Source organism: Anolis carolinensis, chromosome 1 (genome assembly GCF_035594765.1).
Source record: "Anolis carolinensis isolate JA03-04 chromosome 1, rAnoCar3.1.pri, whole genome shotgun sequence".
Taxonomy (NCBI): Eukaryota; Metazoa; Chordata; class Lepidosauria; order Squamata; family Dactyloidae; genus Anolis; species Anolis carolinensis.
In genome coordinates, this window is record NC_085841.1 from 22,338,842 (window position 1) to 22,352,601 (window position 13,760).

The following is a 13,760-nucleotide window of genomic DNA, read 5'->3' on the forward strand; positions in this document are numbered from 1 at the left end:
GCTAGGCATACTTTTCAAAAGATCACAAATGATTTTCGAGCTCTGGGAACAAAGCTAAAACTGTATAATGTACATGTGATCTTTTCATCCCTCCTCCCCGTTGTAGGACATGGCTCTACAAGGGCCGGAAAAATAGTACAGGTCAATAACTGGCTCAGAAAATGGTGTCAAGAGGAGCATTTTGGCTTCCTTGACCATGGTCTACTCTTCCAAGAGGATGGACTACTGGCAAGTGATGGGGTGCATCTCACACAAGTAGGAAAACATCTTTTTGCACACAGACTCACAAACCTCATCAGGCGCACTTTAAACTAAATCCACTGGGGGAGGGGAACAACAGCCTGGCGAACACTATATTACCCACGACCACAGGGAACCGCCGTAAGGCTAAACGGAGGGCTGCACAAACACAGCAAGGACCAAGTACAGAGAGCACAATAATCCCAAATAAACAGTTCGAGGGGAGGTCACAGGGGCTTACATGTCTTTACACTAATGCTCAGAGCATGGGAAATAAGCAAGACGAACTCCAACTCCTAGCACAGCACCACACATACGATGTCATAGGCATCACTGAAACCTGGTGGGATGACTCCCATCACTGGAATTTAACCATTGAGGGCTATAACCTCTTTCACAGAAATAGAACAAAGGGGAGAGGAGGGGGAGTAGCTTTATATGTCAAAAACAGTTACGTTGCAGAAGAAATGCAAGACTGTAATCCGGGAAACCAGCTTGAAAGCATCTGGATAAGAATCAAGGGAACCGGGACTCAAAAAGATCTTGTCGTGGGTGTCTACTACAGACCTCCGAGTCAGGATGAAGGACTTGATGAAGCCTTCTGTCAACAGCTGACCAAACAGGCACAAAGAAGAGATATAGTAGTCATGGGCGATTTCAATTATCCCGATATCTGCTGGAAAACAAACTCAGCCAAGAGTACAAAGTCCAACAAATTCCTCACTTGCCTTGCAGATAATTTTATGGTCCAGAAGGTAGAAGAGGCAACAAGGGGATCAGCAACTCTTGATCTAATCTTAACAAATGTGGAAGACCTGATCAATACAGTTGAAGTGGTTGGATCCTTAGGGGCAAGTGACCATGTGCTCCTGCAGTTTGCAATACAAAGGAATGCTGAAACTAAGACAAGTCAAACACGCATTCTGGACTTTAAGAGAGCTGACTTCCAAAAAATGAAGGAATTACTGAGCGGCATTCCATGGACGCCGATATTAAAAAACAAGGGAGTTAAGGATGGATGGGAGTTTTTCAAAAGTGAAATACTCAAGGCGCAAATGCAAACAGTGCCAACAAAGAAGAAAAATAAGACAAGTGCAAAGAAGCCAGAATGGATGTCCAAAGAACTTCTAACTGAGCTAAAGCTCAAAAGTGACATGCACAAGAAGTGGAAAAGGGGAGAAATCACCAAAGAAGAATTCAAACGTATAGCCAACTCCTGTAGGGAAAAGGTTCGCAAGGCTAAAGCGCAAAATGAGCTCAGGCTTGCCAGGGACATAAAAAACAACAAAAAAGGTTTTTTTGCTTATGTTGGTAGAAAAAGGAAGAAAAAGGAGGCGACAGGGCCACTGCAAGGAGTAGATGGGGTGATGGTGACAGGGGATAGGGAAAAGGCAGAACTGCTTAATGCCTTCTTTGCCTCGGTCTTCTCACAAAAAGAAAGCCATCTTCAACCTCAGCAACATGGAATGGACGAAGGATTGGGGGAAATCCAACCCCAAATAGGGAAACAAGTTGTCCAGGAACACCTGGCCACTCTAAACGAATTCAAGTCCCCAGGGCCAGATCAGCTACATCCAAGAGTATTGAAGGAACTAGCGGAAGTTATTTCAGAACCACTGGCAATCATCTTCGAGAGTTCTTGGAGAACAGGAGAAGTCCCAGCAGATTGGAGGAGGGCGAATGTGGTCCCTATCTTCAAGAAGGGAAAAAAGAACGACCCAAACAATTACCGTCCGGTCAGCCTCACATCAATACCAGGCAAGATTCTGGAAAAGATCATTAAGGAAGTGGTCTGCAAACACTTAGAAACAAATGCGGTCATTGCTAATAGTCAACACGGATTTACCAAAAACAAGTCATGCCAGACTAATCTGATCTCTTTTTTCGATAGAGTTACGAGTTGGGTCGATACAGGGAATGCCGTGGATGTAGCATATCTAGATTTCAGTAAGGCCTTCGACAAAGTCCCCCACGACCTTCTGGCAAACAAACTAGTAAAATGTGGGCTAGACAAAACTACGGTTAGGTGGATCTGTAATTGGCTAAGCGAACGAACCCAAAGGGTGCTCACCAATGCGTCGTCTTCATCATGGAAAGAAGTGACAAGTGGAGTGCCGCAGGGCTCCGTCCTGGGCCCGGTTCTGTTCAACATCTTTATTAACGACTTAGACGAAGGGTTAGAAGGCACGATCATCAAGTTTGCAGATGACACCAAACTCGGAGGGATAGCTAACACTCCAGAAGACAGGAGCAGAATTCAAAACGATCTTGACAGACTAGAGAGATGGGCCGAAACTAACAAAATGAAGTTCAACAGGGACAAATGCAAGATACTTCACTTCGGCAGAAAAAATGGAAATCAAAGATACAGAATGGGGGACGCCTGGCTTGACAGCAGTGTGTGCGAAAAAGATCTTGGAGTCCTCGTGGACAACAAGTTAAACATGAGCCTACAATGTGATGCGGCAGCTAAAAAAGCCAATGGGATTTTGGCCTGCATCAATAGGGGAATAACGTCTAGATCCAGGGAAGTCATGCTCCCCCTCTATTCTGCCTTGGTCAGACCACACCTGGAATACTGTGTCCAGTTTTGGGCACCGCAGATGAAGGGAGATGCTGACAAGCTGGAAAGCGTCCAGAGGAGGGCAACTAAAATGATTAAGGGTCTGGAGAACAAGCCCTATGAGGAGAGGCTTAAAGAGCTGGGCATGTTTAGCCTGCAGAAGAGAAGGCTGAGAGGAGACATGATAGCCATGTACAAATATGTGAGGGGAAGTCATAGGGAGGAGGGAGCAAGCTTATTTTCTGCTGCCCTGCAGACTAGGACACGGAACAATGGCTTCAAACTACAGGAAAGGAGATTCCACCTGAACATCAGGAAGAACTTCCTCACTGTGAGGGCTGTTCGGCAGTGGAACTCTCTCCCCCGGGCCGTGGTGGAGGCTCCTTCTTTGGAGGCTTTTAAGCAGAGGCTGGATGGCCATCTGTCGGGGGTGCTTTGAATGCGATTTCCTGCTTCTTAGCGGGGGGTTGGACTAGATGGCCCTTGAGGTCTCTTCCAACTCTACTATTCTATGATTCTATGATTCTATGATTCTATGAGAATGGGGTTGGAGCATTTTAAGACTGCATGTAAAAATGCTTCTGGATTCAGGAAAGATGTTAGTTTGCACTTGGTGGAATATGCTGGGGTCTTATCAGAGGCTTCATTTGAATACTTAAAACTGTTTCTTTCTCCTGCTACAGGCAGATGACTTTGCTTGTGGCCAGTGAAGATTCCAGTTACATGCCAGCTCGGATTGTGATCATGGGAGGGGAGAATACATCCAGCATTACTACTGAGCTCAATACCGTGAGTGCTGTAATCTTTTCCTAAGGAGCTTGAGGGTGGGAGGCTCCACACATGATGTTTCCCTACCTTGTTGGTCAGGTGGAGTTCCTGATCATAGAACTGTTATGTACAGTTCATACTGTACTGAGCCAGTCAGTCCTGGATTGATCTCATATTAGAGGCCTATCATTTCTCAAAACCACTGTGCCCCATATTCTTTAGCTTGAATACATTCTATTGTTGTAGGATTTTGTGACAAACTGTTAATGGCAGAGGAGAATGACAAACTCATTGGTTAGAGCACAATCTCAAAGTCTCTCAGCCACTGATTGATAAATACTGTCTTTCTTCCATACCTCTTTATTCCTTTCTTGACTTAGCCAACATCCTTCTCTGTGATCTCCCAACGCCGAGATTCACTGTGTCCGTAGTTGTAGAAAAGCTGGAGCTGGATTGAATATTGATGTATGTGATCCCAAAATGTAACACTTCCAAGAAAAGTATTAATGAATGTCTGGGAGGGTACATGATAGCTTGCACTAGTGTGTTTTTGCTTAAGAACCTATGCTGGTTTTACCAGCCTGATAGAACCACTTACACTGGATTTACTCACTTGGTAAGGTAAGGTAAGGTTCCCCCCCCCCCCCCCCAGAAAAAAAGCAAAAAAAAAAAACAAACAAAAAAAAAACTAAAAGCACATGAACCATGAACTTTTGTATGTATGATCAAGGAACTTGTGGTTTTATCTGTAGGCCGCCTTCAAACCCTCTTTAGTTATAATAGTTATAATATTGAAGAGAAATGTGTTTCTGATAAACAATAATATTGAAACCAAGCACCAGTAGCTGAAAACCAGCTGAAATTTATTTAAAAATATAACCAGATTAGAGGATGCAGTATCTCCTTCTTCTTTAAAAAAAATTTTTAATTGGTTTTCTTAAAATACATCCATACATCAATACCTTCAATCTCTTATATTTCACTCTTAATTCATTGCATCAACTATATAAATATATATATCCTGTATGCTGTTTCTTTTCACCTCTGCCCCCCCCCCCCCCCGAGCCATTTCAATTTACATTCGCTTTCCAAAATACAGTAGAGTCTCGCTTATCCAACGTAAACGGGCCGGCAGAACGTTGGATAAGTGAATATGTTGGATAATAAGGAGAGATTAAGGAAAAGCCTATTAAACATCAAATTAGGTTATGATTTTACAAATCACCAAAACATCTTGTTATACAACAAATTTGGCAGAAAATGTAGTTCAATACGCAGTAATGCTATGTAGTAATTACTGTATTTATGAATTTAGCACCAAAATATCATGATATATTGAAAACATTGCTACAAAAATGCATTGGATAATCCAGAATGTTGGATAAGCGAGGCTTTGATAAGTGAGACTCTACTGTACCATTTCTTCTTGTGGAGATAATTTCCCATCTACGTCTTTTAAACCCTTCTCAATAAATTTTCCCCAAACCTCATCAAAGTCATTTTCCTTCCATACCCCTTTCCTAACTCTTAATCTACGTGTTAACTTATCGTTTATTGCCAATTTCCATAGTTCTTTATGCCATTCTTCTATTTGTATGTTTATGTTACCTTTCCAGTTCCTTTCTATCAACAACCTTGCTGCATTTAACATATTATTTATTGCATCCTTCTCTGTTTTTTTCAAATTCTTGACATTATATAATGACAACAATGCAATACTTGCACTTTTTCCTATCTTCTTATCCATTATAGCTTCTATTTCTCTAAATACCTTCCCCCAAAATACATTTACATATTTACATTGCCACCACATATGTATATATGTACCCACCTCCTGGCAACCTCTCTTAACAATTTTTTGTAGCATTTTTATTAATGTTTGCTATCTTTACTGGTGTTAAGTACCATTTCCAAACCAGTTTATAATAATTTTCTTTAACACGTATCGATAGGTTCCTTAAATGTCTTTGATTCCATAACTGTATCCAAACCACTTCCCTTATCCTAATCCCTAAATCTTCCTCCCATATCTCTCTTAATAGTGCATCGTTTAATTTCCCCCCCTTGATTTCAATTAATATCTTATACAATTTACTGGTTATTCCTTTCTTCCTGTGGTGTACTCCCATTGCTCTTTCCTTTTGTATCATTTCTTCAAATTGTGTAGGATTGCCTCATTCCCCATTATTTTTTATCCAGTTCTTGGACCATTATTCTAGCTGTAAATATTGGAACGATGAGAATTCAATATCTCTAAATTCTCTCAGTATAGTTTCTTTCTTCATGTCCGCTTTTATCCACTCTCCAATTTTGTCTATATTCTTCTCTCTTAATTTTTTAGCCAGTGTATTTTTTAGGTTTTTTGGGAATTTCCTATCCATTATTACTGGTGTTAATATTGAGCTTTCTGACAATAATACTTTCTTGTATCTATTCCAAATTTCTAGCATGTTTCTCAACCAGCTGAAATTTATTTAAAAATATAACCTGATTAGAGGATGCAGTTAGTAGCCAAAAGCCAAAAGGGTTTTTTAATGTTTAGGCAAATGTATTTCCATTTTCTTTTGCTTCTTGATCATTTTAAGTGGTGATACTAAGACCTGGAACTTCAGAAGTATGTGTTTTGCCTCTCAGCTGTGGTCCTTCCCTTTCAAGGTACATAACGGAAACAAATGCATTTAAAATGTACTCAATTCTGTATCATGTACAAAAGTATCCACGGTAATGATTACATCCCTTAATAAGTAAGTAAAACCACTGGAAGCTTTGTTTTCCTGAAGTACTCAGCTCTGACTTGCCATCTCCTTTCTTTTCCTTTGCTGTAATTTGGCGGTGCTTCTCAATTATTTTTGGAATTATAGTCCCCGTCCCCCGTCCCCCGTCCCCAAAAAAACAAAAAAAAACAAAACCTATCCAAAGTTCTGAATTGCTTTCAATAGAGCATGCAGACCTTTTTTTTTAGCCATGTAAAGATTTTAGGTAGGAAGAAGGATTTATTCACAACAATTGTTTTGATGAACAATAGGAGCTGCATTATTGCTAAATTTTGGATGTCAGATTGCAGTTTGTCATATAATTCCCAATTTGCTGAAATTGGTTCTGCTTAGATTATCATATTGTGTTGTCCCAGAGCCATTATGCAGTGATATGACCATTTATGAGAAAGGCTATCAGTTAACAGGGAAGATTATCATGTGTTCTATAGTGTTGTTGATCAAGATGGCATTCCAAAGTAATTTTGGAAATCATGTAAGTAATGAGAAAAGGAAGTATTTTGGGTTGCTTAGAAGTACAGAAAAGACTCCATTAGGGAAGGCAGATGTCCTGTGGCTTGTATGAAAGTTTCCCACCCCCAGCACCAAAGGTTGCCTTTTCTGTAGTGTCAGCTGCATACAGGTGGTTCCCAATTTCTCTACAGCTGCAGAGAAAAGAGTGCTGGCTCAGAAAAGAGGGCACAGAAATACTTCATTGCATAGTCTTCTGTGAGAACATTTCTCAAATAAGCACCTCTGTTCACATTTGCCTTTCCCCCCTTCACAGGTAAACGTCCTACCTTCAGCCAGCAGGGTAGTTCTTCTGGAGAATATGGTCCGCTTCTGGCCAATCATACAGGTCAAAATCAAGCGTTGCCAGCAGGTAGGATGAGTGCTTAGCCCTGTAGTAAGGCAAAAAAAAAAAAGCTTTGTCTGAGGTTTTCCTTCTGCCCATAGGCACAGTTTCAGTAAAAAAAATTAAAAAATAACATGCATTATCTGTCCACACATCTTCATATTAAAGGTGGTGTTTCTGAAGTGCTATATTGCATTTTTCAAGCAATGCATTGAAAGCATTATATTTTACACTTGGAAAAATGAGACAACTTCTTATAGATAACAGATAAAAAGGTAAAGGTTTCCCCTGATGTTAAGTCCAGTCATGTCTGACTCTGGGGGTTGGTGCTCATCTCCATTTCTAAGCCGAAGAGCCGGCGTTGTCCGTAGACACCTCCAAGGTCATGTGGCCAGCATGACTGCATGGAGTGCAGTTTCCTTCTCGCCGGAGAATCTATTCACATTGGCATGTTTTCGAACTGCTAGGTTGGCAGGAGCTGGAGCTAACAGCGGCCACTCCCACCGCTCCCAGGGTTTGAACCTGGAACCTTTTGGTCTCCAGCTCAGTACTTTAACGCACTTCGCCACCGGGGCTCCTAGATAACAGATACTTTGCCAAATTAATGATAGTGTGTAATGGAGCTGTGTGAATGTCAGAGGAGGTATAAAGGGCATACTTTGTTTTATGACAAATGAAAAAAATCAGGCCTTTCCTGCTCATATTCCACCTGTTGCTTAAGAATGGGCGTATTGTGAAGGGCATTGGCATAACCTTCTTTATATGTTTTCCCTCATTTCTAAGAGGAAAACATGATATTTAAATTCTCTTTTTTTATCTAACTCATATGTATACACTTATGACAGTATAGTTAGCCTTGAAAAGAGATACTGATATTACACAGAAATCTATATATAGTATAGAGAAAGGTTGTCCTATTACACACAGTATATAATAGAACTGAAGTAGCAAATGTATAATTAACAAAGGCACATCAGATTTAAACCAAATATTAGCTATTTCACAGCATTATAGTAAACATTGCATTCATGTTTATATATTTTCCAAAGCAACAAATGAAAGAGTTCATAAACTGAGGTTAACACTTAATATTCAGTGTTGTTTCATGCAGATGTAAGTCTTGAAGCTTGGTTGAAGAAGTAGCACAAATGATAATCTTTATGAATGAGGGTTTTACCCTTTAAACACATTCATCAAAGTCCCAAGCAAGAAAGATTCCTCAGAATGTGCGTTCAAAGAGAGCAAAAACAAAACAACAAGGGTTCCCGGGGTATTCTATGTCCTTGTTTCAGGATGAGTGTCCCTTCTTCAGGTTTAGTTGCTTCTAGTATAGTCTTCTGAAGATTTTTACAAACTGTATTATAAGGAGACAACATAATAGATTTGCTGTTACCAGCACCCAGTAGCATGAAATAAATTTTAAAGATATTTGCAAGAAAAACTTACTTTCACTATTAGAGGTAGTGGCTCTGCTGTAATTCCAGCAGGATAGCAACTCTCTCATTTTCCAAGAGCGAGCAAATTAACTGATAAGGGTTACTCCCTTTTAAGGATTGTGAGCTAATTGCAAAGCTAATTCACAGGTAACAAGAAAGATCTAATTTATCATTCAGACCATGTGGATGCATAGTTTGTAATTTGGAAATCCAGAAAGCTTCTCTCTGGAGTAGAACCCTTTTTACATCACCATGAGGTTTTATGGTGATCCTTTCTAAGGCACAGAATCTAAAACTTGTATATGAGTGAGCTTTCTCTAAAAAATGTGAATAGAGGGTGGACTCAGATGATTTATTTTTGATGCGTGAGCGGTGTTCAAGTATTCTAATCTTTAATGATCTGGAGGTCATGCCTACATAAAGGAGCTGACAGGGACACTGCATTACATAAATGACCTGGTCAGTGATACATGTAGTAAAACTTCGTAGTTGTATATGGATTTTTAGAGTAGGATGTAAAAATATTTGGTTTAAATCTGATGTGCCTTTGTTAATTATACGTTTGCTACTTCAGTTCTATTATATACTGTGTGTAATAGGACAGCCTTGAAAAGAGAAGCAGGAGTTATCCTACAAAACATAGTAGTATATATGCAGCCCCTGCTTCTTGTTTCTATAATGTCATTTAAGAAATTGTCATGCAGCAGTGAAGGTATTGTTGAGGTCCACTTAAATCATGTGGAAACAGCTGGCCATGGTACAAATGTTGGACAGATACTTTTCTGTAGGCTTCATTAAAGATGCCTGTACCGTTGACAGGGTGGCATTGACACACGTGTGCGTGGCCTTGAGGTGCTGGGCCCCAAGCCCACTTTCTGGCCCATCTTCAAGGAGCAGCTTTGTAGACGCACCTTCCTCTTCTACACCACCAAGGCCCACACGTGGTGTCAGGAAATCTCTGAAGACCGAATGCAGCTGCTGCAACTCTTCAACAGGTCAGGCCTTCCTAATGAATCTTTCTTTAGGGTCATAGATGGGGAAGGTGAAGGGATATGGCATGGTGGTGAACAGGAAGGAGTTTCATTGAATGCTTATTCCCAGTTCATGAATTTTTTGTGGTAAGAGAGGACCATATGTCTCCCTCCATAGCATATTCCAAAATATCCACCCACTTCCTATTCATCTTGAATCTGCTTTGTCCATTTGCTCCATTACCCCATCCCCAATTGCATTGTCAAATTCACCAACTCCTGTGCTTTGAACCATGAAGTCGATAGCTCACACTGTATCTCTTTTCTTCTGCAGGTTGAACAGTGCCTTGCGCCACGAGCAGGTGTTCGCCGATCGTTTCCTTCCTGATGATGAGGCTGCCCAGGCCCTGGGAAAGACATGCTGGGAGGCTCTGATTACTCCTGTGGTGCAGAGCATTACCTCTCCAGGTGCATGAGCCCTTTCTTTTCTGCCAAGGCCCATGGCAATCACACTTGTCCTTTCTTTTCTGGTAACTTTAGTTTCATGTGGTGCTTTCTGGCCTTTCAGATTCCAGTGGTATCAGCCCCCTGTCATGGCTTCTCAGCCACTACTTGGAGAATTTGGAGGCAGCCCGGAAGACCAAGAGTCGAGCTGCCATCTTCAACTCCCGTGTCCGGCGTCTTAGTCACCTTCTGGTTCATGTGGATTCTAGCAGTCCTGAGCCTGAGGAGCTGAAGCCCCCTGTGAAATCCAGTAAGCAGGGGCAGGGAAGCTGAAAAGCAGAAGTTATCAGGGAATCCCAGTAGGGGCAAGAATATAGGTCCCTCTAAGCCCAGGAGAGGACTCTTTCATGGGGAAAGATTTAGTGTGGGTAGCTGAGGAGTCCTGTGAGGAAGGAAGAACGTTCTTAATGGACAAGAGATTAGAAATGGGGTCTGAGGACTTTGGTGCCTGTTGTCCAAGAGCCATTTCTAATTTTGTGTTCATCTCACCTTGCAGATGGGAAGAATGGAAAGAACAAGGAGTCAAGCTCTGGGACTGCCAAGGCAGTTGTGAAGAAACCTAGTAGCACAACAGGCATCACACAGTGCTGGAAAGGTGTTGTCCAACAGCAGGTAGGGTTGCCAAGTGATGGTATGGTCTAATCACATAGGCTAAATGTGTGCGCCAAGCAGGGAATTATGCATAATCCTGCAAATATTCATAGTGATATCTTCTATAGCAGCCCATCAAGTTCTCCTGCAGCATTGTTCATGTTTTTTCAGTGTGTGTGTGTGTGTGTTAAGAAATTCTTGGGGGAATTGGGAATTACGAGACCGAATACATTGGGAATTGGGAATTACGAGACCGAATAGTGGATCTGCATGTGAAATCAGGTTCTCCAAAGGAAGGATTATTCCTGGCTTCAGGTTGTGTATGTAACAATACTGTACTAACAGGAGAATGTTTTCATTTTAAAATTAGTACTCCACTCTTAGAATACATTAAGGCTCTCTTGGCTGTCTGCATACAGAAAAGATAAAATAAAACTTAAGGCTGTCCCAAACAGGTCAGCAAACCATTTCTCCCTACAAGAGCCTCCAACAACAGGAGAACTTCCACGAGGGTCCAAAAGACTCTAGTGAATGTGCATGTTAAGGAATTCTTGTGGGTTTGGATCTTGTAATGTTGCTTGTGACTCTGGTTTTATCCAGGTGAAGCGGTTCCTGGAGACCTCCTGGCAGGCCTCTGACTTTGTGGAGCAGTACTGCAACACTTACCTGCGCCTCCGAACAGCCATGGAGGAGCTCTTTGGGCAGCAGATGTCCTTCATGTTGGCCCTGTGCCATGGCTTCTCTGGGGGACTGCTGCAGCTCTCCTTCCTGACAGCCATGCATGTGAGTAAGGGTGGGCAAGGTCAGGGAGGGCCGTTGGGAGTCTTTCTGAGTTCTTATGATCTAAGGAACTGGCCCAGCCCACCAAGCTGAGCATCAGTCTCTGAAGTTTTAACTCCCTCCTCCCAAATTTGAATAAGCAGAGTTTTATTTCACAGTGTGGGGCCTTATTTTGTTCCCAGCTCAAAATCCATTTTGAGACCTCAATTCTGGGCTCTGAACATAGCTCTGTCCCTGAGCTGTAGCCACATGTTCCTCCCATCTGTATTTACTTCCATATATCCCCTTTTATATGGTGAACTCAATGAAGTACCTCCTGTGCTCTGGTTCACCTGACACCTCCTGTTCTGTGACCTCCAGGTGAGTGAGCAGTTTGCCCGTTACATTGACTGCTGGATCCAAGAAAGCTGGGCAGATTCAGGCAACGTGGAGACCCTGCGGCGCCTGCAGCAGAGCCTGGAGCCCATCCTCTTCTTGGCAGGCCTGGAGTTGGCCAACACCTTTGAGCACTTTTACCGGTGAGACTTTGGTGGTGAAGAGGTGCAGAGTCAAGGAGAGAGAGGGACTCAGGCAGGGAGTGAAGTAAGAGTGAAGGCCGCCTCTATAATACAAGTTCTAGAGTGTTGGGTTGAAATGTGCTTGACTCTTGCAGGTGAACAGACTGGACCATAGACGTCCAAGAGGAGTAAGAAGGGCAAGTGGGAATGAACTGTGTTTGATGTGTCCTCTCTTTCTTCTGACCTTCTTGCCTCTGCAGGCTCTACCTGGGAGACCGGCTCCTGTCCCAGGGCAAGTCGTGGCTGGAGTGTGCTGTGGTGGAGCACATTGGGCTCTGCTTCCCCAACCGTTTCCCTCAGCAGATGATGAAGAACCTGAGTGAGCTGGAGGAGCAGCAGCAGCAATTTCACCTCTTCCAGTTGCAACAACTCGACAAGGGTCTGCTTGAATTCGACCATGATGGGAAGTGTGAAGAAGAGGAAGAAGGAGAGGTCAGTGGGGCAGAGAAACAGAGGGGCCTGGATGTCCTTTCCATAAATTAAATATTTTTTTTGCAAGCCATGCTCTCATCCTATCTTTTCACATGGCTGCTTTCCTGACTGGCTCTGTTGCTAAGCAATCTTCAATCAACCTGATGTTAGGTCTGTTTTATTTCCAGATGATGGGGATCGAGGAATCATTTTCTCAGGAGGAAGAGACAGAGGTGAAAGTGCTGGCTCTGTCTCCCCGCTGCTGGACCATCCCTTCACATTGCTACCTGGAAGACCCTGATAAATTTTTCCCATCATCCCTCAGTCAGCAGCTGGGCAAGTTTGCCGACTTCTACACCCAGAGTAAGTGTGGGGCTGCCCTGGATTCCAAACTGGGGAGAGTGAGATCATTCCTACAACCTATGCTGCCTTTCTTAGATAGTGAGCAGATCCATCCCATCTCCTTCTGAGGCCCCACAATAGAGAAGTGTCCATAAACTGGGGAATGAGTGGCATGCAACTTTCCATAGAGAAATCTGCACTTTAGGTCAGGATTCCTGGCAGGCAGCATTTAAGTGATTAATAATTTGTTGGTGAACTGGCTAATTGAAAAATTCTAGGAGCATCCTACGTAAAGGAAAAAGAAAGCTCCCATTTGGTTACTTGAAATTTAAGCCCCAGTATAGTGATATGCTATCCTTGTAACTGGGTAGCGGCAGGAAATCAGCATAATTCCTTTGACCTCTAAACGAAGTACAAAAATTTAAATTTGTGAAAGAAAATGTTAAAATTATTTGACTCATACTGACCATCACCTGTTTCTATACCTGGTTTTGTGTGACTGTATCTTCTTGCTTCAATATTTGGCTGATGACCTGTGATGGCTCAAGACAGTCTTTAGTCAGTCTTGTCAGTCTCTCTCTCAATGACCATACTCTTCATCTCTCATAGGTCAGAGCCGCTTTGGGCTGGAGCATACAAAACCACGACATTTACAGTGGACTTGGCTGGGACATGCGGAGCTTGAGTACCAGGGCTGCAAACTGCATGTGTCTACATTGCAGATGTACATCCTTCTGTGCTTCAACAGTGCTCAGGTCCTGAGTGCCTTTATTCTTACTGGTTTGCCACCCTGGCTGATTATGATTCATAGGATGAAATACATTCCTTTCTAACAGGCTCTTCCTGTCTCAGGTGCATTGTATCTGAACACTCAGAAAGATGAAAACTAATGTCTGCAAATCCCATGGATTGGTTTGGCTTTGGGGCCCAATTCATATTAAACTAACTCTGGATGTGTACTAGTGGGAGGCAGTTCCTGTATCACGTA

At 42.4% G+C, this 13,760-nt stretch overlaps 1 protein-coding gene and 1 long non-coding RNA gene across 5 annotated transcripts in view; one reads left to right on the forward strand and one right to left on the reverse strand.

The window, feature by feature from the left end:
• The window catches only part of LOC100561099 (cullin-9), a 78,163-nt gene that overhangs the window by 42,550 nt on the left and 21,853 nt on the right, over positions 1-13,760 (forward strand). For all 4 annotated transcript variants that reach the window (XM_016991761.2, XM_008104907.3, XM_008104908.3 and 1 more), the window contains exons 17-27: positions 3,487-3,592; positions 7,112-7,207; positions 9,436-9,611; positions 9,922-10,055; positions 10,156-10,341; positions 10,588-10,703; positions 11,283-11,465; positions 11,823-11,980; positions 12,220-12,451; positions 12,619-12,793; positions 13,382-13,527. In XM_016991761.2, the coding sequence (XP_016847250.2) occupies positions 3,487-3,592; positions 7,112-7,207; positions 9,436-9,611; positions 9,922-10,055; positions 10,156-10,341; positions 10,588-10,703; positions 11,283-11,465; positions 11,823-11,980; positions 12,220-12,451; positions 12,619-12,793; positions 13,382-13,527 (1,708 nt within the window). The remainder of the gene's footprint in view (positions 1-3,486; positions 3,593-7,111; positions 7,208-9,435; positions 9,612-9,921; positions 10,056-10,155; positions 10,342-10,587; positions 10,704-11,282; positions 11,466-11,822; positions 11,981-12,219; positions 12,452-12,618; positions 12,794-13,381; positions 13,528-13,760) is intronic.
• LOC134296375 (uncharacterized) overlaps positions 6,063-13,760 on the reverse strand; it is a 36,295-nt gene continuing 28,597 nt past the window's right edge. Inside the window, exon 2 of the long non-coding RNA XR_010003100.1 lies at positions 6,063-7,226. This is a non-coding gene — a long non-coding RNA (uncharacterized LOC134296375). The remainder of the gene's footprint in view (positions 7,227-13,760) is intronic.